Consider the following 24,223-nt stretch of genomic DNA (forward strand, 5'->3'; position numbering starts at 1 on the left):
ATCTCACTCAGAAGGGGAAATAAAACAGACATTTATGGTGGACAGAGCGAGGGTGGAAGATAGGGAGAGGACAGTAACTGGGATGGGATTCAGGTGTGGGAGATGGGAAGCAGGAGAGGTTTGAGAGGGGGGAAAGGGAGGGAGGGAGAAAGGGAGGGAGGGAGGGAGAGAGAGAGAGAGAACTGGTGGGGCGCATCTCTGGTACTAGCTGAAGACCCAGGATGGAGGAGGCTCCTAGGAGTCAACGGGAGTGACCCCAGGTGAGACTACCAGCAGTGGGGAATATGGAGACTAAAATGGCTGTTTCCTGTAGCCAGGCAGGTCTTCTAGTGGAGGGAGGGGGACATCAACCCTTCAGCAAAACTTTCAACCCAAAATTTGTCCTGCCTCCAAGATGTGCAGGGATAGAGACAGAGCAGAGACTGAGGAAATGGCCAACCAATGACTGCCCAACCTGAGAGACCCATCTCATGGGAGAGAGCTGACCTCTAACACTATTGATACTCTGCTGTGTTTGCAAATAGGAGCCTAGCATGACTGTCTCCTCAGAGGCTTCATCCTATAGTGGATGGAAAGAGATGCAGATACCCACAGCTGAATATCAGGCAGAGCTGTGGGTGGGGTTTGGGGTTTGTGTGGAAGAGTGGGGGATAGGATTGAACAGTTGGAGGGTTCAAGGACACCCCCAAGAAGACCTACAGAGACTGAACCACCAATCAAAGAGCACTTTAGGCCTACTATGCATTTGTAGCAGATGTGCAGCTTGGTCTTCATGTGGGTCCCCTAACAATTAGAGTGAGGGCTGTCTCCAACTCTGTTGCCTGGCATTGGATCCCCTTCCCCTAGCTAGACTGCCTAGAAGGGTCTCAGTGTGACAGGATGTGCTTATTCCTGCTGCAACTTGATGTCCCAGGGCAGGGTGGTACCCAAGGGGAGTTCTCCTTCTCTGAGGAGAAGGGGAAGGAATAATTCAGGAGGAATTTGTGAGATTGGACTGGGAGAGGAGGGAGGTGGGGCTGCTACCAGGATGTAAAATGAATAAATTAATGGCAAAAAAGAAAAATTAAAAATATTTTAGAATCAAATGAGAAAAAAAAACAACATATGGGACATAACAAAGGCAGCTTTAAGAAACAAATTCATAGCTCTAAGTGCCTACATCAAAAACATTAGAAAGACCTCAATTAGCAAATAAGTGACTCACCTGAAAGCTCTAGAACAAGAAAAAAACAAGAACCTAAAAGGCTAGATGGCAAGAAATAATCAAACTTGAGGCTGAAATCAATAAAATAGAAACAAAAAGAGCAATATTTTAAAGATCAATGAAATGTAGAATTAATTCTTTCAGAAAATCAACAAGATTGACAAATTATTTGCCAAATTAACTAACAGACCATGAAAGGAAATCCAAATTAATAAAATTACAGATGAGAAGAGGATACACTTAAAAATCGATAATCCACCAAATTAGAAAACCTAAAAGAAATGGATGAATTTCTTTTGGTATATATGGCATACCAAAGTTATTAGCCATCATGTGGTTGCTGGGAATTGAACTCAGGACCCCCAGAAGAATAGGCAGTACTCTTAATTTCTGAACTATCTCTCCAGGCAACATACCAAAGTTAAATCAGGTAAAATGAGTAATTGAAAAAGACCCACAATTCCTAGTGAAATAGAAGTAGTAATTAAAAGTCTCCCAACCACACATATACCAAAAGGCCAGTGCCAGGCAGATTCAGTGAAGAATTCTACTAGATCTTCAGAAAATTAATGCTAACACTCCCTAAATTATTGCATAAAATAAAAACTGAATAGAAGGTTCCTAATTCTTTTTTTTTTTTAGGATACCACTATCATCTGGATACCAAGAACACACAAAGGCCCAATAAAAAGGAAAAAAAATTATAAACCAATATACCATATGAACATAGGTGCAAAATTTGTCAATAAAATACTAATAAACCAAATTCAAGAACATATAAAAATCTTATCCATCACAATCATGACAGTTTCATCTCAGAGATGCAGGTATGGTTCAACACACATAAATCAATAAATGCAATGTACCACAGAAACAGACTGAAAGAAAAAAAGCCAAATGATCACTTCATTAAATGCAGAGAAAAGTCTTTGACAAAATTCAACACCCCTTCATGATAAAAACTCCTATAGTCTAGGGATACAAAGAACATACCTCAACACAATAAAGGCAGTTTACAGCAAACACATAGCCAATACTAACAAACAGAGAAACTCAAGCATTTCCATTAAAATGAGGGACAAGACAAGGATGTCCACTCTCTCTATACTTATTTAATACAGTTTTTGAAGTCTTAACTAGAGCACTAAGACAACAAAAGGCAATCAAGGGGCTATGAATAGGCAAGGAAGAAGTAGTATCTTTAATCAAAGTATCTTTATTTGCAGATGATACATAAAAGACTCTAAAGAACTCCAACAGGAAACTTCTACAGCTGATACTTTTACTTAAGTAGCAGGATACAAAATTAACACAAATCAGTAGCCTTCCTATACATAAATGACAAACAGACTGAGAAAGAAATCAGAGAAACAGCACCTTTCACATTAGCCTATGGGAAAAAAGTCTTGGGGTAACTCTAACCAGCAAGTAAAATACTTGCATGAAAAAACTTTAAGACACTGAAGAAGACACTAAAAGATTCAAAGATTTCCCATGCTTACAGATTGGTATGATTAATATTGTAAAAATGGCCATCCTACCATAAATATTCAACAGATTCAACGTGATCTCCATCAAAATTTCAATATAATTCTTCACAGAAATAAAAGAAAATCAACTTCATATGGAAACAGAGAAAATCCAAGATAATTAAAATAGTCCTAAATAATAAAAGAACTGCTAGCATTAGCACCATCCCAAATTTAAAGTTATACTACAGAGCTATAATAACAAAAGAACATGGCATTGGCACAAAAACGGACACTTTGTCAATGGACTTGAACTAAAGATCCAGATGTAAGTCTACATAGTCATGAACGCCTGATTTTAACCAAGAAGACAAAAATACTGAAGAAAAGACAGCATCTTCAGCAAATAGTGCTGTCGAATTGGATGGCTGCATGTGGAAGATAAAAAAATAGATCCATTATCTAGCCAGTGGCCTAAACCTCAACTCCAGATGCCTCAAAGACCACAGCATAAAACCAGGTACCCCAAATTTGATATCGGAGAATGTGGGGAATAGGCTTGAACTCGTTGGTATAGGAAAGAACTGCCTGAACAGGACACCAATTTGCATAGGCATTAAGATCAACAATCAATAATTCACGAAGCTGAAAATCTTCTGTAAGGCAAAAGACACCATCATTCAGGCAAAGCAGCCGCCTATAGGATGGGGAAGTGTCTTTACTAATTATATATCCTATAAGGACTGGCATTCAAAATATAAAAAGAACTAAAAAACCTAAACATCAAGAAAATAAATTATTTAAAATGGGGCACAAAAAGAAATCGTTCTCAAAAGATGAAGCATTAGTGGTTGAGAAACACTTAAAGAAATGGTCAACATCCTTAACATCGGGGAAACGTAAATTAAAACTACTTTGAGATTTGATCTTATACCAGTTAGAATGACCAAGATCAATAAAATGCGCTAGTGAAGAGATGGAGAAAGGGAAACACTTATACGTTGTGGTGGGAGTGCAAACTTGCATAGCCACTATGGAAGTCAGTGTGGTGGCTTTTCAGGAAGCTGGAAGTCGATCTACTTCAAGATGTACCTCAAGCTCCAGATACACTACTCTTGGGCATATACCCAAAGAGTCTACACCCACAGAGTCACTTGTTCATCCGTGTTCACTGCTGTTCTATTTATAACAGCCAGAAACTAGAAAGAGTCTAGATGTCCATCAACTGAAAAATGAGAATGTTGTACTGTACATTACAAATTGAATATTACTCAACTGTTAAGAAAAGTGAAAACTGCAGGTAAATGGGTGGAATTAGGAAAAAAATTGTGAGTCAAGTAACCCAGATCCTCACAAGATAAGCATTGTATATTTTATCTTACATGTGGATATTCTCTTCCAGGCCTTTGATAATATGTGTTCTACAATCCAAATAACCACAGAGGTTAGGTGCCCAGTAAGGAACGAGGGCTAAGAAGAACATTTTCCTAGGAAGGGGAATCAATATATCATTATGGAGAGAGAAATGAGAAAGCAGAATAGGTGACGTAAATGGGGAGGAGAACGGAAGAGAAGGGTAAAGGAGGGATATGGGGAGGGACAAGTAAGAATAAAAGCAATCTGAAAATCCATATAGAAAACTACCACCATAAAAGCTTCTTAAAATATATACATAGACAAGAGGAAACTAAACGGAGTCACCAAAGAACAGGGGATACAGTACCCCAACTAGATATCTTATGCTAGTAAGTAAAACCTCCAGTGCCAGGAATAGGTTAATGACTTGTTGAATCACTGGCCAAAGAGGCCCCAATGGAAACCCACAAATACACAGGCTATTGTCATTGTCAAGGATACTCTTTATTTTCTACAACCTGAAGGTAAGGCCAGCATTAGCTGAGGACATCACTTACTTATGTCATGAAACATGAAGAAGTTGAACTGGTACCTAAACAGAGCTTCATCCCTACTGACTAGAGTTCACAGTACTGGAAGGTACTGTGGACACCACCAGAGGAGGAAAGTAATCATCAGTATCTCCCAGTTACAACCCCTGTAACCTACAACAGTGACATGCTTATAAAACACACCAGTGCAATAGCAGCACAAATATGATGAGAGTAACCACCAACTTTCTGACTGGATGTAAGGACCACTCTATGAGATGGAGCCCTACCTGATGCTGCTAAAGTAAGCAACAACCTCACACTAGAAAAGTCGTGGGCCAAGAGGAAAACCCAACACTATCACTCTGCTAAAGGGACATAGTGAGAAAATGACTCCTAACAACACACTCCTGGGAGTGAGGGAGGGAGTGAGTGAGTACGTGCCTCACTCAGCCCTCAGAGAAGCTTCTTCTTGCTGCAAATAGAAGCTAATACAGAGACCCACAACTAGACAATGCAGAGAGTGAGAGACTTTGGGGCACACAGTCCTGGAAAGAATTTGGAGAGACTTTGGCAGCATGAAGAGGACCCATATAGGTTCAAGTCAGATGGGGGATCCAGTACTGAGATGGAGAAGTGGACAGGGGCTCCCACCTGGAGCCAAGAATCTATCTACAACTGATACCCCTTGACAAAGGGGAAGAAAAATCTGTTTTCTCCAATGAAATATCACTGGCCATATTAACCACACTTCAGGGCAGACCCCAAGACCAGACAAAATGATTCATTTTGCTCTGTTTGGGCATTTGTGTGTCTCTGTGTGTGTGGTGTTTCTTAGGTTTTGTTTTTTAAGGGTACTTGAGAGAGAATGAACATAAAGTTGGGTGGGTAAGATCTGAGAAGAATTGGGGTACGAGAAAAGTTGATGAAAATGTATAGTATGAAAAATGTCAATAAAAATTAAAACAAGAAATACTATTTAATTAATTCAACAAGTGGGTATTTGTATACATAGCTAAAAGCAATTAAGCCAGTATGATGTATAAAAAAATGAAGATAAAAGATTTATAACTAAAGTTAAAGAGCTGATTTTTAATAAGTTCAGAAAAGGTGGATATATAATAAATGTCAAATGGTTATAAGGCAAAACATGTAAATAAAATATTTAGAAATTTTGAACATAAAGAAGGTATTCAAGAGAAACTTGATTTAACTAATTTTAAAATACACTTGAAGGAAAAAAGCTACAGAATATTTTCTCAAAAAATTACAAGAAATATATTACCAATATTAGCATCATACAGTTTGTTAATGGCATTAAGGAATTAGAAGTACACAAAACCACAAAAGCAACTAACTTATTAGTTGACTCTGAATGACAGTTGTGATAACAAAAGTTCATGCATATGTCAATCTGATAGGAACACTGCAGTGGTGAGAAAAGACAGGCACTGTTAGGTGTGAGATAAAAGCTGAAAGGGTTGGGAAGATGTAGGAGGAGCTAAGGTGGGAGGAGTAAGGAGAGGAAGAGAAAAAGGAAGAGGAGGAGCTATGGAGAGCAGAGATGTAGAGTCACACAAGTATGGAGAGCAGTCGTGGGTAATAACTTTGATTTAGGTTAGCAAATTGGAAACAACTCTCTTCGTATGGGCATCTTGTTATTGAGCATTACCAAACATATAAAGCCTTTGATTAATCTTTAAGCATTAGAGTCTCATTTTAATACTAGGCCCGCATGGATAGCAGAATGGTCTGGGCAATGCCCAGCCTTGAGGAGACAGCGTGGAAGATTGGCAGAGCCATTTCCCACACTGGCGTCTCATGGGTGGCAGGGCTGGTGTTTCTGGCTGACTGGTTCTAGCTGCTATGCGCATGTGGCCTCTGGCCATGGAACATGGTGGCTGAGCTAGGCAGAGCTGCCGCAGCTTAGATGGTAGGCCAGCACAGCCCCACTTTTAAAATATTTACTTCAACAGGAAGACATGAAGGAAGGGCATTAAACAGAATGCAGTACAGGGAAAAAGAAAATGACACATGAAAGCTCATAAAATTCAAAACCCTCTGTCCAGCATAGGAAACTAAGTGAAGTGGCAGCCCAGAAAATAAGAAAAATATCTGCCATCTATACATCCATCAGAGGATATGTTCTACAATATACAAGGAAGTAAATAAACTAAACATCAAGGAAACAACTCAGAGCTGGACATGGTGGCACATGCTTTTAATCTCAGTACTCAGGAGGCAGAGTTAGGTGGATCTCTGAGTTTGAGGCCAGCCTGGTCTACAGAGTGAGTTCCAAGATGACCAGGGTCACACAGAGAAACCATGGAGGTGGAGTGCAAAAAAAAGAAAACAGTTTAAAAAGATGTGCCATGTGTTGGAACAGAGGATACTCAACAGAAAAAAGAAATAAAATGACTAATAAACATTTAAAAGAATGTTCAACATCATTAGCTATCAGGCGATGCAAATTAAAGCTACTCTGAGATTCCAACTCACCCTAGTCAGAATAACAATCTTCCAAAGTGACAACAAAAACAGGAGAAGATGGAGGGAACCCTCAGGGAGTCTGTATGCACTACTGTTGGAGTGAACCTGGTACAAGCTATGGAAATCAGGGAGGAGGTCCCTCGGAAGCTAGAAGCCAGACATAGAAACCATAGTGTCAGTCTTCTGCAGCACCCAGAGAATACATTTAATAAGAGATTTTAAAAAATAAATTTTCAGAAAACTAGAAATACCACATGGCTTTCAGTGACTGTAACAAAACCCTGAATTTTATTTGGGGATCATGCTTTTGGATGGTTCAGTCATTGCTAGCTTACTGCTCTATACCTCATGCTGTGAGACATCATGGTAAGAGTATGTGGCAAAAGAAAGCTGTTTACTTCATGGTCAAGATGCAAAAAGTGGAAGGAGGGGCTAGGGGCTTCATTGAACTCTTCTGGTGTTTGTCTCTCAACAACTGGAAAACTTCTATTGGACTTTAAAATTTACATCACCTCCAAGCTGGAAACCAAGCTTTTAACACATGGGCCTTTGGGAAATATTCCAAGTCTAATCTCTGGCATTATAATAATTTAATTAAGTCCTTTCCCTACTTACCTGTATTTTTTAGCTAGATCATCCCTTTCTGTTTTCTGCTGAGCAAGTATATTATCCATAACTTCTTTTATCTCTAACATCTTTCCAATGTATTGTTCTAGAAACACAGTGATAATAAAAGGTCAGGTAATTGAAGACTGGCAAATGCTGAATCTATTCACATAAACTTAGACTTATTGTCCTTTATTTTTTGAGATGGGGCTTAAATCTTCACTATTCCTGCCCACTTTCCAACATAAGTGGCCCAAATACTTAAATCAAAGCTTAATTATATCATCCTAATGAGATGCCTGAGGTACTCAGATAAGAACACTGTACCTCAGATAAGAAAGGACAGTCCATCTTAAATTCTAATTATGCTATCCCATTGACCTAAGATCTAGGAGCTGGGATTCATCTGATCTAGCTCTATGATCAGCTTTTTTTTTTCTTCTTGTCTGTCATATATGTGGTGATGTATATTTGTAATGTGTGCAAATGTCTGTCTATGTGTAGACAAATGCATGTACCACACACAGGCATGTGGTAGCCAGGCCTGTGCAGCAGCACTGAGGTGTCTCACAGGCTCCCCGTCTTATTTTCTGAGATACAGTTCCTCACTGAAACTAAAGCTCATTATTTTGGCCAAAATGACTGAATATTTATTTTCCTTAGAGAAAAGTGTTGCCCACTGTAATTTAATCTTTTGACACTACTTTTGAAAAGTATATCAACTTCACAAAACAAGGTGTTCTCAAATGGTCCTAGAGCAAATCATATATAGTGAAAGGACAAGATGTTCAGAATTTACAGATGTAAGTGGTGCATGACATCAATATATCAGTTTTATTATTGCCAGAACAAAGAACATGATCTCTAAAAAGAAAATAATAAGCATTTACATCTTTTGAATTAAGATAGAAAGCAACTTTATTTCTAGTCTTTACAAAAAGACTGAGTTTATCCATCAGCCTCAAAACATTGTTTAACTAAAGAACAAAGTTCCATCATTCTCTTTTTTAAATTCTTCAAGTATTTAATTTTTCTTCAAAGTTTCAAAGATAATTCCACTAACTCCTTTTTAATTTTTAAAATTTGCTTCTGTATCTTAGTATGCTGACCATGAAAGAGGATAAAGCATCCCGAATCTATGTCTTCTTATCTCATGCATGCTTCATGGTCTATGCCTGCCTGAGCACACACACATACCCCCCCCACACACACACACAAACACTCACGCAGACTCCCCACTTTTAGCTATTCTGAATGTTGAAATAAGAAGCACATATTTACCTTCATCTTTAGAGTTTCTTATTTCAAACTTTAATAAATTTTCTTGTTTCTCTTCTATATCTTGTAGAATGGCACTGATGGTCTGATGCTGCCAGATAGAAACGTTAAGGGTTCTGTTATAAGAGGGAAGATGTGCATGTTGACAGTCTGACAAATGCAAAGAATATGCAGCTTAAAATCTCATCTCAGTGTTCTCAAAATGCACTCATGTTTTATGTGACTTTAATTGAATGAATGTTGAAGATATATAGAGATAGACTTAAATATACCTTGCCTTATATAGTGATCTATTGAAAAACAGAAGAAAAGGAGTAACCATACAAGAAATTTTAATTTCTGACTTCATTTGAAACTGTAAGATGGGAGGAAAAAACTTCACATATACTATTTCATGATCACATATGCAAAGTTTACTTTAAGACTTATGATTATCACTGCACATTGTTAAAATCCTTATGCACAACTCTAGATATATGAAACTCTACCCTCAAAAAGCACATAAAGGGGTTTTACTGGGCCTCTCTGTGCCCTCGGTACCACTAAGTTTCCTGCCTGAAACGCACTCGCAGTTTCTGTTCCTTCTTTTAAGAACCATAAGGAGTGCTCCAGAGGCAGACTACCTGTGTGAGCTCCTGGCTCCACTTCTTCCCAGCTTACTGACTGCTGCAAGTTACTTCCCCCTTATGCCTGAGCCAAGAGGAAATATTCATGTAAAATGTTAAGAACATCACTAGCATAAAGTATTGTTCTATAAAATCCATCTCAAACATAAAACCTCTGCCTAACATAATCCCCACTGACTAATCTTTCAGCAAATTAATAATTTTACAGCCATATAATACTTTTTTTTACAAAATATTTCTTCAATTCTTATAAGCAGGAACATGTGTTTTATTTTTGTGTATGCTTTTCAAAATCATACAAGTATAACTCTCATGCAATAAATGATGATTAATGGACTAATATCTATCTTCTCACAAATTCTTAATATGTATTTATTATTTTAATTATATGTCAAAGCCTAGAAAAATGTTTTACATTTATTTAGTGTGTATGTACATACTGGAAGACAGAAGGGAAGTTTTGGAAGTTGGTTCTTTCCTACCATCTGGTTTCTAGGGCTGGAACTCAGGCTGTCATGCTCGGTGGCAAGTGCCTTTACCTGTGAACTGTCTTATTAGAGGTGGTGAAACAGCCTTTGTATTACAATTTATTAAATGCATCATAGTAAAACTACAAAATATGAAATTGCAAAACAAATAAAAACCCAAGGACTATCTAGTCACATAGTAAATCACTTATGATTACAAAAGCTCTAAATTTGTGCTCAGGCTATACCTCTACCTTCAGATTCCACTAAAGATATTACTTTTGTGTCAACTTTCCTGTCTTGCTTATATTGGAGATCTTGATTATGTATGTATAGATCTTCCACAATGGACTATAGCATATTCAAAATTATATTGAAGATGGTACCTTACTTAAGTTTGTGTCAATAAACTTAGTAGTTTTTAACTGAAAATATCAAATCAACCTATCCATATGTAAATGATTTTTTTTTGAGCAATACTGAAGTCCACCACAAATTCTAACATTATATGTGAGACTCAAGGCAGTTAAGCCAGCAACATTGCTGTTCTCTGTGTGGGCTCTAGAGTCTTCTATGAACTACATATCCTCCAATGTGAATGAAGATGTAAGAGGACAGTAGCAGCGTCTGCAGGAAAAGTAGTCAAAGGCTCCAGCAGGCTAGAAAGGACAGTGGCTAATGTGGACTTCCTTGGTCAGTGCAGACACCTGAGAGTCAATCACACAGCATAACTTCTTGACTCATTTTGTTCAACTGACATTGTCGTGAAAACACACATTCAATCCATGTCCACGTCCAGTGGCTGGTGATTTGAAGGGATGGTATTCTCCAGGCTGAAGAATGAATGGACTTCTTTACCACTTACCACACATGTCACTTACCGCAGGGAGGCTCTCACTCCTCTTCGCTTTATGTGAGGGGACAGGAGAACCAATTGCTTTGTCACTGTCGAAGATAAACTGCTTATATCTTTTTGGCTGAACAGCAGGAAATTTTACTTAAAAAATAAATTAGAAAAATAAAGTTAGAAAATAAGAATGTTCAAAAGTGTCTTTTTTAAAATCAGTTTTAATTGAAAAGGATGAAAAGAATAAGATTACAATTATTGTTTTAATGCTAGGTGCTTCTCATTATTATTAACTATAACAACATTTTATGAGTACTTATCACATACTAGATTATTTGCTGGTGTATCATCTTACTTAATATTAAAATATTCACAAGAACCTCTTGAAATAGGTAGTTTGCTACAAATCTTATTAGAAGAACTGAAATGTCAGAGTTCAGGAAATCTAGCGCACAATAATTCTGAAACTAGATGTTATCTGAATCCAAGCGCATACTCGCAATGCCTATGATCCATTGCTCTGCAGGACTCTGTTTTCTTCTTCCTTTTCTGACTCCCTTTTGCTCAAACTATCATTTGTTCTGTGCTCCTCATTCCCCTGAGCACATGACTAAACGTACATTCAGCAATCAGTAGAGTCCTAGTATGTCCCAGTGCTAGGATTGCCTAGTGTGCTAAGCTCAGTCACACCATGAGAGCCGAATCCTCAACTATGGCTGTAGAAAAGGAGAGAAACCTCAATGGGGCTCTAAGAAAGAGAGAGTTTTAGCAGTCCTGACCTTGATCTACATGTGACCTAGACCACTAACAGTTACATATTGAGTATTTTTGGTTTTAACCAGTCACAATGAAATCATCCACCCGTGAAAACCAACAGCTGGTGATGAGCATGGTAAGCTAGAAGGAATCTCTCCTGTCTCCTCCATTTTCCACATCAAGAGCAGATGCATTCCTGAGTGTCTTCTGAGTTAAGATTCAATCGTGAGGAAAAGGGAAAAAAAATCAGTTCTCTTTAAACACTTTATAAAATGGAAACTATTTCAAAATTATTTGATAAATTTTTGCTTAGCTATATATTTTCTTGAAATATTCTTCTTACTATGAATCTAATAACTTCAGGAATCATTCACTATACATATTAAGAGAATGAAATCTTAGCTGCAAAGACTTCAGTATAATGTCACCCTTTTCCTGTCCTTCCACAAATAATTCAGCAGCTTGGTTTCAATTATATCTCTATATCAAAACAAAAGTAGGGAGATTGTTTGATTAGCAGATGGTGTACGCTTCACCTCAGTAACTCCAATCCAATAGCACCATCCAGGCTTGGTATTATAGCTTAGTGATAGAGGTTTCCGAACACTCACAATCCCTGGGCTCAATCCTTAACACTACACTTAGGAACTCCAGGTTCATGGGAATTGTGGAGGAGAAAACATATCTATGGGAGGAATGGTTTCAAATGTGTAAGATTTGACAGTGGATAAATCTGCCTTTCACTGACATCCTCTACTGCCCCTTTCTCTTTGTTGTTCACACAGCACACATCAAAGCTCATCCATCCTGAGCCACTAGCACTCACAACTTGCTCACGCTTTCCTTGTATCCACAGAGTTTCTCACTGACTTTCACTTCCCACACACAGGTTCTATGTACCTTTCAATTCTCAACATCCACACACAGTTTGTAAATGTCCAATTTCTCCCAGAATTGAACACCACTACTTTATACCCTCTGGGCAATACAAATGTTAACAGCTGCCCACTACCTGTTGTTATTTAGACAATACATTATAGTTATGGTGCCACTTATCTCCACACAGACAGGTACTCCAGATTCAGCAATGTTTTGGTTTGCATTTTACAGCTTTAAGATGGTGCAAGAGCAGTGCACATTTTGAAAAAATCTGTGTGGATTTGGGGGCCTCCCCTAGCAATCAGTACCTGCTGATCCTCTCCCTTGGTGCACAGGCTATAAACTGCAACTTCCGGTCAGCCGAGCAACCCTAAAGAGAACAACTGGTACTCTCCAGGCTCTGTGTTATTAGGCTGTGTCCAATGGCCAGCTGGTGTCTTCCAGCTGGTACAAGAATACAGAAGTACATAACCTCCAGAAGGTTTCATAACCATCCAAACAGGACAACAGACGGAACCATCCAGCAGGCCACAGCAGAGTTCATGGACCCAGAGACTGGACTTCCAAAAAAACTAAAACATTCAGGCATTAGGTAAGTGCCTGACAGCATTGCCCCTCATGGAAATTTCTATACAAAGTAAAAGTTTTTTAAAATTTTTAGATAAAATATTATGACCATCTTATTAAAATAGCACCATTTGTATTAAAAAATTAAAAAGGAAGGTGGTAAAGGAAGGAAAAACTAATATTAATATATGATCTGTAAAGTTTATTATATTTAGAGATTTGTTTATTTTTATTTTATGTATATAGGTGTTTTGCCTCCATATTTGTCACTATGCCCAGTACATGCAGTTCCTGCAGAGGTCTAAAGAGCACCAGAGACCCTGGAACTGGAGTTACAGATCACTGTGAGCCACCCTGTGAGTGCTGGGAATCAAATCTGGATCCTCTGGAAGACCAGGGTAGTACTTTTCACTGCTGAGCCATTGCTCTAGCCCTTAATCAAATTTTAGAATACTAATTTCTAAAAATAATGCATTTTTACGAGTTTAATGAACAGAGGGAAACACCAATCCCTCCAGATAGGAAATAACACTATACTATATATGCAAAGATTTCACTTTGCTAAGCAGAGACATATACCTGTATAAATAGAAAGCAATATTGACACACATACCTGGAACTGCAGAGTTACTCTCAATAGCATCATAGGATTTTAGTAGTTCTTTCATTTTTTCATCATCTGCTTCATCCAAAGCAGTCCTCTGTTTCTCATCTTTCTGACTAGGGTTTGCTCCATGTTGTAGGAGTATCTCAGCTGCCTGAAAAGTAATTTTTCAAAGTTATAGCTACATATATCTGCTTTCATCTTAAAACATCACCACTAAGCACAGATCTTCAAGGTATGGACAAAAACATTTTGACTAAATTTGATATGGTAATGGTAACTTTGACTGGGCTTGACTGGCCCCAGAGAACACACACGATAGCATTAACCATAGCACGCTGCTTCCCTGGTAAAGAGTGGCACAGGTAATGCCACTTCTAGTCACTTCTGCCCGAATTATTTCTGTATCAGCTATTCTCAAAAAGTAGCTGCAAACCATGTGTCCTTGCTGAATATCTGAGCCACAGTGAAAATGACTAACAGAATTCTTTATTAAATTAATTCAAATTCAAATAGCAAAATGTGGCTCATAGCTACTGTACTGGACAGCACAAGTATACATAGTACAGATTCAGTCATTTGTCTGAAAATGTGGAGTTGCTGATACGGTCCCATTGTACAGCCCCACTGGCAGGGGGATGGAGTAAAGGCGGTAAGCCTTGCTTCTAGACTACATACAGTACATTTATACTGCGAGTTACCGATCCACTGTAGTTAATGAAGCTCTATTTGGATGAGAATTTCAGGTCAATTAATCTACCAACTTAACATCTACTCTAAAATTCTCTCTATAAAAATACATACTCTAGTAGTTATGATCATACTATATCAAAGATGGAGGTAGTACTTAAAGATGACCTACTCTAACCCCATCATTTTACAGAAGAAAGAAAAACCAAATGACCAAGCATCTCAAACATAAATAAGGTTACCCTGAGTTACTCAAAGTTGGGTGTCAGAAAGGCTAGAGAACTGGCTCAGTGGATAACAGAGCTTGCTGCTAAGCCTGATAACCTGAGTTTGATACCTAGGATCCACATGGTAGAAGAAAATCTACTACTACAGGTTATCCTTGAACTTCTGTGCATGCATGAGTACCTTACAAGTGCTCACACATACATGCCTCCACCACAAATGAATGTAATAAAAATTAAACTAAATTAAAACAAAAAGTCGTGTGTTAACATGGTGGTGGATCATAACTGTTTGTAGCTCTAGTTCCAAGGAATCCAGCACATCTTCTGATCTCAACAGGCTCCTGCACACATGTGGCACACAAATACACTCAGGCACACACACACAAGATAAAATAAAAAAATAAAGTTACAAGTTTGTAATTTTACAAAATTGAGAACAGCTAACAATTAGAATACATTGTGAGTGAATCAGCCAAGAGCCAGAGATCCCACTTGCATAGGGAAGCTGGAGATTCAAAACTATGGAAACATCTGATAGCAAAAATACGGCCAGGATGTGAGTGAAATGGACACATACTATGTGACAATATAGCTTATCTTTCTGCTTATACACAGATAGAGAGACAAAGGAGACATTTACAAGTCACCGAGCCAACAGATTACTATTTATCATAAGTATGACTTAGGAAATATAGCTTCTAACCTGAGTCATGTTCTTTTATTTTATTCACTTCTTTGAAGATTTTTTTTTTAAATTTTCATAGTCTAACTTACCAGAGTCAGTAATTAAAGCTCATGCCCATTAGATTCTATTTAAGAAATGTTTGCCTATCTAAAAAATCATGAAATTTTCTTCTGTTTTCCTTTAAGAGGTTCTCTTAATGAACTCTTTCAGGCCCACGATCCATTTTAAGTTATTTTTTATATATAGTAAAAGATTAAGAGCTTCTGAAATTTGCAAATAAAAATCTAAAAATTTCAATCCTATCCAACTCGCCTTTGTATCACTGTCAAAAATCAACTGATCACATATGTGGGTCTATTTCTACATGCTGCTTTCTGTCTCATTGATTTGTATATAAAATTCAATGGTTCTTAATTGGGGTGGGTTTTTCCCCACAGGATACATTCAGCAGAATATATTCATCAATGTCTGGAGACACTCTGGTTCTCTCACACAGAGGTTGTGGAAGCTACTGGCATTGAGTAGGTAGAGATCAGCAGTGCTGTTAAACATACCGTTTTTGTACACGGTAGCACTCCACAACAAAGGAATATTCAGCCCCAAATGCCAGTGGTGCTATTGTTGCGATGTGCTGGCCCAATGTGCTTTCCTTTATTATTACAGGGATAGAATAACTATCTACAACTCTATAAATGGCATGAACTATCTAAGATTGCATTTCAAAACTACCTCAAGTATTTCACACTCTTTTGAGTTCCACATAAAGTTCAAAACCAGCTTACTAATTTCTATTAAAATCTCTGTTGAGATTTTGAATTTCATTGAATATATATGCTAATTTAGTAAGAACAAACATATAAGCAATAGTAAGTATTTTAATCCATGGACACTGTTTATCTTTCCAAATAATCAGGCATTTTCTATGTTTACAGTCTGTTAATTTGATAAATTACATTGACTTTCAAACAGAATAATCTCATATCCCTGATATAAATTCTGTTTGGTCATGTTATAGTTGTATAAATTTTTAGCATTATATTTTAACAATTTTTCCAAATATGTTCTTTTTATTTGCTTAAATTTGTTTAATTATAATTTATGTATTTAAAATATAGTATTATTTTTTTATAAGAGACATTTCTCTATTAAAATCATGTTTTAATTTTTAAGTATATCTATTTTTTTTATTTGTTTTTTTTGGCATCTTTATTTTTTTTTCCTTTTTTTTCTCAAATCGTAATTAATTCACACAGGGGTTATAAACACAGAAAGGCAGGATGTGGGAAAGGGAATGACACTGGAGTGTGGGTATTCAGGGGGAATACAGATATCTTCAGAACCGGGTATCGGCTGGGTGAAGGTTCAGGGGACTAGTCACTATGACTCTGCCTACGATTCACTTGTCCTTATCTAAGTTGGTATTGTCTGCCAAGGCTACCTATTTACAAGGTCGATGACTACTAGGCTTATAAATTTCCACAAAAGCTGCCTGTTTACATTAGCTTATAGCCATCTGTTTCAATGTTCTTCCACTGAGACCCAAGACTTGGTGTTAGTATACATGTATGACAGGCCTATTGCTGATTTTAGGCCTATGGCTGATTTTAGGCCTACAGTGTGTAAGCAGGGCTGCCCCTGACATCTCCTCCCTTCTCTAAGTATAGAAGGGCTGTGGCAATTCTAAACTTGCAAAGGCGGGGATAGAGGCCTGACCTCCAGTATTTGAAGGGGACCTTGTAATGGCTCCAGTCCCCCTGTCGTTGTCCAGTGAGGCATGAGGCCCATACCTGTCCCGATGTCTTTTTCCTGGAGAGGGGATACTTTTGACATCAACCCCTATGCAGTCAGGCTTGTCCCTCAGGGAACCCAGATAGATATTTTTATCTTTTATTGATATTCCCTTGCAGTGCTTAGCCTCGAAGCCTAAGCAAGAATTCAGATCGCCTGTCAGAGGGGGTTCTGGGTGGCCCCTCTCTGCCTGGTCTAGGGACAGAAGTCCCCCCTTTTAGGTTGGGTGGAGATGGGTTTTGGCAACACCCTGTATAAAGTAACAACCTCATCTTGAGTCTCGTGGTCCTCCATAGCTAACTTATGACAATGTATCTGAGTAGGTTTTGTTACCAAATTATTTATCTGTTGTATCACAGAGTTAGTCTGCCTATATGAGGGCCAGGGACCAGCAGAAAAAAGCAAAAAGAACCCAAATAATGGTCCCAAGATGGAAGGAAATAGGGTTGACAACCTTGGAGAGGCTGCAAACCAATTCTTGTACCAGCCTTCATCTGTCTCTTTCTCTCTGATTTTTCTTAGGGCCTTCACTACCTATTTCATGCTCCCTTTAACCCTCCTTGTCTTGTCTATGTAAAGGCAACCTTCTTCTTTGAGGGTTGTACACAGTCAAGAGCTGTATACAACCTTTTCTATTGTACTAGAGTAAATCAAGTCCAATAAGGATCTTTGCGATTTTAGGAGGTCTCTTCAGACAGTGAAACGAGGGATTTCTTCAGATTAGTGATGTCAATCTCTAGCTGTTTGATGTTCTTGTCAGTGGCCCTTCAAAGGTCTGAGTAGTATAAGTTCGGAGGCCAGCATCTGGATTAGAACTTCTAACAGCAGACATCACGGGTGATTCATTTTTACCTGGGATGCTGCCTGAGTTAAAGCTCCTGGGAGTCCCTCTTTCTTTTGGTTTTCTGGGGCTGGGTACGGAGCTGCCGCCTGTGACCTGCTCTATGCTCGGGCCCAGACCGGAAGTCTTAAGTATATCTATTATAGTTTCAGACAAGTTATTGTTCATTGAGTTTAGAATTTTATTGCTTTCCAAATTTTAAAATTTTAACTAAATTTTTTAGCTAGAATACAAAATAATGGGTTCCCTTTCATTATGAAATTTTCATGCATGTATATTTTTGAGCCTTGCTCTTATACTCATACACACCCGCGCATGCACGCACACACACACACCACTTCCTTTCCTCATCCTTCCTCCTCTCTGGCTGGTTTCCTTCTTGCCCTAATGGTCCCACAAATATACAATTAAATCTAGATTCTGGATATGAGAGAAAATATGATTATTTTCATATCTTTCCCATTACCTTCCTTTGTTCCCTCTTCCTTCCTCTCTTAACAAGTCTTCTCTCCCTCTTTGACCCCTTACTTTCATGCGCTTGGTATATATGTACACACATATACACATATATGCAAACATACATACATTCATGTAATATATATAAATAAATAAAATCTAGAGTCTATATATGACATAAAAGATGCAGTATTTATTCTTCTGAATATGGCAATTTCTATTTTTCTGCTAACAACATTTCCTTCTTTACAGTTGAATAAAATTCCACTGGGTATATATACCACATCATCTCTAAGCACTCCTCTGCTGATGAATATGCAGGCTGGTTTCCTCCCGTTTGCTTTGTTTAACCATGTGCTTTCTGCCATTATTCTATACACTACATGCCTAAAGCAAAAGAGCCAATCAACCACAGACTAAATCATTGATACCATTAACCAAATATAAAAATTTTCTCTTTATAAGATAATTTATTCAAGTATGTATTACAGTTACACAAAGCTGACTATCAGAGATTGGATCATTTACATTAGAACTTATAATTAGTAAGGCTGGGTTTATTTATTCTATTTTTTGACACAGAGTCTTAGCTGAAGAGAAACAGAACTGTACATAACTAAACACCAGAGCACTCTGGCGCAATGCAGTCTGCCCCCCTCTACCTCTGTACACATTCTCTTGCCCCCCTTTGTCTTCTTTTCAATAACAGGTGGATGAAGGGATCAGAAGCCACCATGCCTTGGTGCTTATTCAATGATACATTTTTAATTTGTCACATATCTCTTCAAGTAAATACTTTTATTACATGAATTTTACAATAGACTATTTCAATTTCTCACAACCCACTTATTTTGGCCACTCCTGTCTTTCATTTTACTTGAATACATGAGTCCCACAGTACAATATTATTTTCTTCCAAGCATTTAACTTTTTCTTTAGAAGATACTTACAAAGTGAAATTCTTTAAGTCTATATAATTATCACATCTAGAATTTCATCCTTTATAATCTAAGTCTCCTTGTAGTACAGTCTTTCTTCTGACTAAAGACCTTTGACATTAGGAAATTATTATTTTATTGTACGTATGTGGGCATTTTGCTGCATATTATTTTTTGTTTATTAGCATTTTGCTTTCTATGCACCATGAGTCTGCAGTGCACTCAGAGAGCATCTGATCATCTGAAAGTGGACTTACAGATAGTTGCGAGCTGTCACGTGGGTACTCAGATCCTTTGGAAGTTATAGTCAGTGCTCTTAACCACCGAGCCATTATTCTGCCTTACACTTTAATATTTTGAATGCAACAAATTAGGAAATGAATTCTCTTAGCCCTTGTTTATTCTGTGCCCCATATTAACTGATTAAAAAAATAGGATAGGGTGCAGACATGGCTCAGCCATTAAAAGACGAGGTCCACATCCAAAAAATTAAAGTAAAATATACTACCATCTGTAACTCCAGTTCTAAAGGATCTGATGCTCTCTTCTGGCCTCCTTGGGCACTGCATGTATATGATGCACAGACACACATGCAGGCAAAACACTAATACACATAAAATAAATACAATCTCAAAAAGGGAGAGTCGTAATAAGAGTTCCTGTAGTATTCTTGCCAGCTACTTTATTTCAGTCAGTAAACTATAGATCTACTGAGAAAGGCTATCTCAAAACTAAAATGGAGAGTGACTGAGAAGGAAACTTGCTGTTGTCCTCTGGGTTCCACAGGCATGCAAATTCACTTACACATAGACCAACACAGATACACACAAACAATAAAAACACTGGGTACTGAGTCACTCTAAATAGCTTCACTAAGCAGAAACACTGGATATATATTTATACTTTTGTTTAGGAAGAGAATGATGTCTTGTGAAGAATAGAATATAAGACAATACTCACATAGATATCATCATATTCTACCTGTCTTTTCTTTATGGTTCATAGCTATATCATTAATAGAGTGATGTGATCAATCTTAGACATGATTGCAACTATATACTAAGTTCTATAAGTGTTTTAAAAATACACCTCCAGTTGTCCAATACAAATACTAATGATTGAACTCATTTTTAAAATGTACTCTTTTTATTTTCAGGATGATAGGCTAAAAATTGATTTCCCCACTATTATATGTTGAAATTGATTTATGCAGCCGAGCACATCATCATGTAGTATTTATACCCATAACAATAATCCTCCATCCAGTTAATTGATCAGATAAGTTTTTCCCACTTAGTTACAACCCACCAATTTGTGCTACTAGCCAGATCTTGTAAAACAACATATCTTAAGAATTTGTTTATTCTTTCTTATTTTTAAATACATGAAAGTCCAAAGAGTTCCTCAAAAGAAGCCTACTTATCTTGGTCTTAATGTTAGTTCATATCCCCTATCTCTATAAATATAAATTCAGTAACATATGACTATACTTAGGCTAAAATAGCATGGGAAAATTTACAGTTATTATTACTGTGCTCTTAAAGCTATACACATATAAATAACTACTCAAGAGAGTTTCAAAAAATTTAGTGTCAATGTCCATGTCCATGTCCATGTATGTGTGTGTACATGTAGACATGATTGAGTGTGAGGGCACATGTGTGCATGTGAATATGAAGGCCAGAGGTCATCCTCGGATTACTTTTTGAGACAGGATCTCTGGTCTCTGAGACAGGGACACTGAAATCTGGTGTGTCCTGGTTAGGCCAGGGATTCTGGTCAGTGGGCTCTAGAGAACTGCCTACTTCCACTCCCTCAACACTGGGTTTTTCCTTATGTGGGTTCTAGGGATGGAACTCAGGTCGTCATGTTTCTTCTGACTGAGTCATGACCTCAGCCGTATGTTATTTTTGGTAACACTAAGATTCCTCCTCCCTAGATTCGTCAAAAAGAAAAGAGAAAAAAAAAGGAGGAGGAAAATGGATATTGGTGATGAGTTTAAAACTCGTTGAGTTCTGAGCAGGAGAGATGGCTCAGTGGTTAAGAGCACTGGCTACTCTTTTAGGAAGATCCAGGTAGGATTCCAAACAACCACAGGGCAGCTGTCTGTTAACTTCTGTTCCAGGGAATCTGATGTCCTCTTCTGGCCTTTGAGGGTACTGCATGGATGTGGTACACACATTAAATGCAGGCAAAACACATATACAAAACTCTTGAGTTTTAAGGTCAATACTTGCAATAGCATGTCATTGAAACAGTGGCTTTTTAGCTTCCTGTGGATGTTTATTGAACTGCTTGATAGAGAAAAGTAAACAACAACATACATCCAAACAGGAATTACTTCATGCTTCCCCTCCTAACTCTTAAGAATGTGTAGGTTAAAAAGAACGCCTCAGATGGGTGTCGGGCTTTTGTGTCTCCCAGCACCCGGGTAGCTGAGGCAGAAGCATTCTACGTATGAGGCCAGCATTGGTTGCATATTAAGATCCTGTATCAAAAATCAAAATATCTGTCACATGAATCATCATTAATATTAGACCTTTTGTGGAAATCATTCTAGACAATTGAAAGTAAGATGAGATTCATAGACTGTTTTCTTCTGACTTACATGACATGTGACAGCCAATGGGAACATAATTCACTAATACACGCACTGATTCTCTAACCCCCACACAACACTGCATCTTCACTCATAATTTTAGCAGGCTTTAAAATCATTCATTAGTATAAGCAATCACTTTAGTTTTCACTTTGAATATTTTCATTTTTCACTCATTTTCCTAAGAAAATAGAAATCTAACTCGACAAGCACCATTACCTTTAAATGATTCCCCGCAGAAGCACCATGTAAAGGCAAAATTCCATGTATGTTTTCAGAGTTGACATTTGCACCTGCTTTTAGTAACTCTACAATTACATCATCAAACCCCCCACTAGATGCCTTGTGAAGGGGTGTCCAACCTGAAAGAGAACAGATAATAAAGCTGCTCCGTAACTAGGAGAGGCATGCAGTGTCTTTATTTTCAGGGGTCTTGTGTTGGTGAACTCAGTAACTCTATTAAAACACATGTAAATGTACTGAGTGTTGAATAAGAAATAATTTTAGAAGCATTGTTTTAAAACATGTGAGCTTCATTTCGGGAAAAAGGGTAATCTCTTCCTAAATACTGTTGATAAAGGTGCCAAAACAGAAAGAGGATAAATTCCAATCATTTCAGCTTAGTTTTGATAATATCTAGCTTTCATATCTCAGATTTGCACTGCTACATTCCTATTTAAAGTGGCACCTGACTCAGTAAACCTTTGTGTTTTCCTTTTTATTTACACAGATATTTTCTGTACAAGCATAATACCACAAAAATGATTTTTAGAATAGGTTTAGAATAAGAAAGACAAGACAGTAAAGAAGGAGTTGCATAAAGGAAGCAGAGAGTAGACAGCAGTTGGGACATTTTGCATTTCCTCCTGAGTCAGAGAATGTGATTAGAGCTTCCCAGGAGAAGCTTAACTGCTCTGCCCTTCTCACTCCGTGCATCCTTCTGTTTCAAAGGAAACAGGCATCGAAACAATGACAAACCTTATTAGTCACCAAACTAAAATTTGGTATAAAAATACAGTTCAAACTTAGCTAAGTATCCCTCAGTATCAAAATTAGGGGCAAAAGGAAAAACACCCAGTATTTCAGTGAGTTCAAATAAAACAAACAAACAGTTAAAAGGACCCAAACCTGCATTGTCTTTTAGATTCACATCTGCTCCAGATTCTATTAGCACTTTCACTAGGGAAAGATTTCCTCCTCTGGAAGCCACATGGAGCCTGCTTTCTCCTTTGGCATTCCTCTTATTGATTCCAGCTGTGTTCACTTCTGTAATTATATCAAACAAATCTGAGCCTTATTTTCTGCAAAATGTTCATTGTTTATAAAGGACTTTAGAAAATACAGATCTTTCCATCAAAGTTCAAAAGTTAATGATGTACTTTACATTTTTATTGCTTCTACTGAGACATCAATTAAAAAATAAAAGAGATTCTGGCATGCTGTTAAAAAAAAAAGAAAATACAGATCTACTTCCTGATAATACTGGATGTATTACACTAAACATATAACTTCTTTTTAAAAAGAGAGATGAAGTCTTTATTTTATGTCACAATTCCAGGTAAGAGTCCATCACCATGTAGGGAGTCATAGGAACAGGAGTTTGAGATAACTGGCTAAGAATCTTGCAAACTGATTATGTTTAAGTATGTAGAAGGTATATAGTAGATAAAACTCCTGGAAACATTGGGAAGTTTTAATGATAAAATTGATACTACCTACTGGATACTATATTTCCTCTTACTAGATGTCTCTCTCCTTCAAGGTGTTTCTAAACTGGGAACACATCAGTTAATCTTCAGAATTAATTCATGCTAAGTGAGTTATGAAGCAATTTTTTTAAAAACTGTATCATGATTTCTTGGGCATGTATCAGTGGATTGGAAAACTGTTTGCTGCTTTTGGTTCAAATCTTAGATTGAGAAGAAATAATAGTGGTTTTTATTGACTCAAGCAAATACACAAACACTTGGTTAAAACAAATTTGCTTTAGTTCCACACTCATCTCACTCTCAGTAGTCCTGTAACAATGGAGTACGTTTTTTCTTAAGATAAATATCCAATATATACAAAGAACTCAAGAAATTAGACTCCAGACAACCAAATAACCCTATTAAAAATGGGATATAGAGCTTAACAAAGAATTTTCAATGGAAGAAACTCGAATGGCAGAGAAGCACCTAAAGAAATGTTCAGTGTCCTTAGTCATCAGGGAAATGCAAATCAAAACAACCCTGAGATTCCATCTCACACCAGTCACAATGGCTAAGATTAAGAACTCAGGTGATAGTAGTTGCTGGCGAGGGTGTGGAGAAAGAGGAAC

At 37.5% G+C, this 24,223-nt stretch overlaps 1 protein-coding gene across 1 annotated transcript in view; it reads right to left on the reverse strand.

Annotated features, from left to right (window-relative positions):
• The window catches only part of Ankrd31 (ankyrin repeat domain 31), a 171,945-nt gene that overhangs the window by 40,113 nt on the left and 107,609 nt on the right, over nt 1-24,223 (reverse strand). The window contains exons 14-19 of the mRNA XM_028752046.1: nt 23,032-23,169; nt 22,123-22,265; nt 13,689-13,833; nt 10,908-11,023; nt 8,937-9,024; nt 7,665-7,761 (exon numbers count right to left, since the gene is read on the reverse strand). Of these exons, the coding sequence (XP_028607879.1) occupies nt 7,665-7,761; nt 8,937-9,024; nt 10,908-11,023; nt 13,689-13,833; nt 22,123-22,265; nt 23,032-23,169 (727 nt within the window). The remainder of the gene's footprint in view (nt 1-7,664; nt 7,762-8,936; nt 9,025-10,907; nt 11,024-13,688; nt 13,834-22,122; nt 22,266-23,031; nt 23,170-24,223) is intronic.

This window comes from Grammomys surdaster, unplaced genomic scaffold (genome assembly GCF_004785775.1).
Source record: "Grammomys surdaster isolate TR1022 unplaced genomic scaffold, NIH_TR_1.0 125876, whole genome shotgun sequence".
NCBI lineage: Eukaryota > Metazoa > Chordata > Mammalia > Rodentia > Muridae > Grammomys > Grammomys surdaster.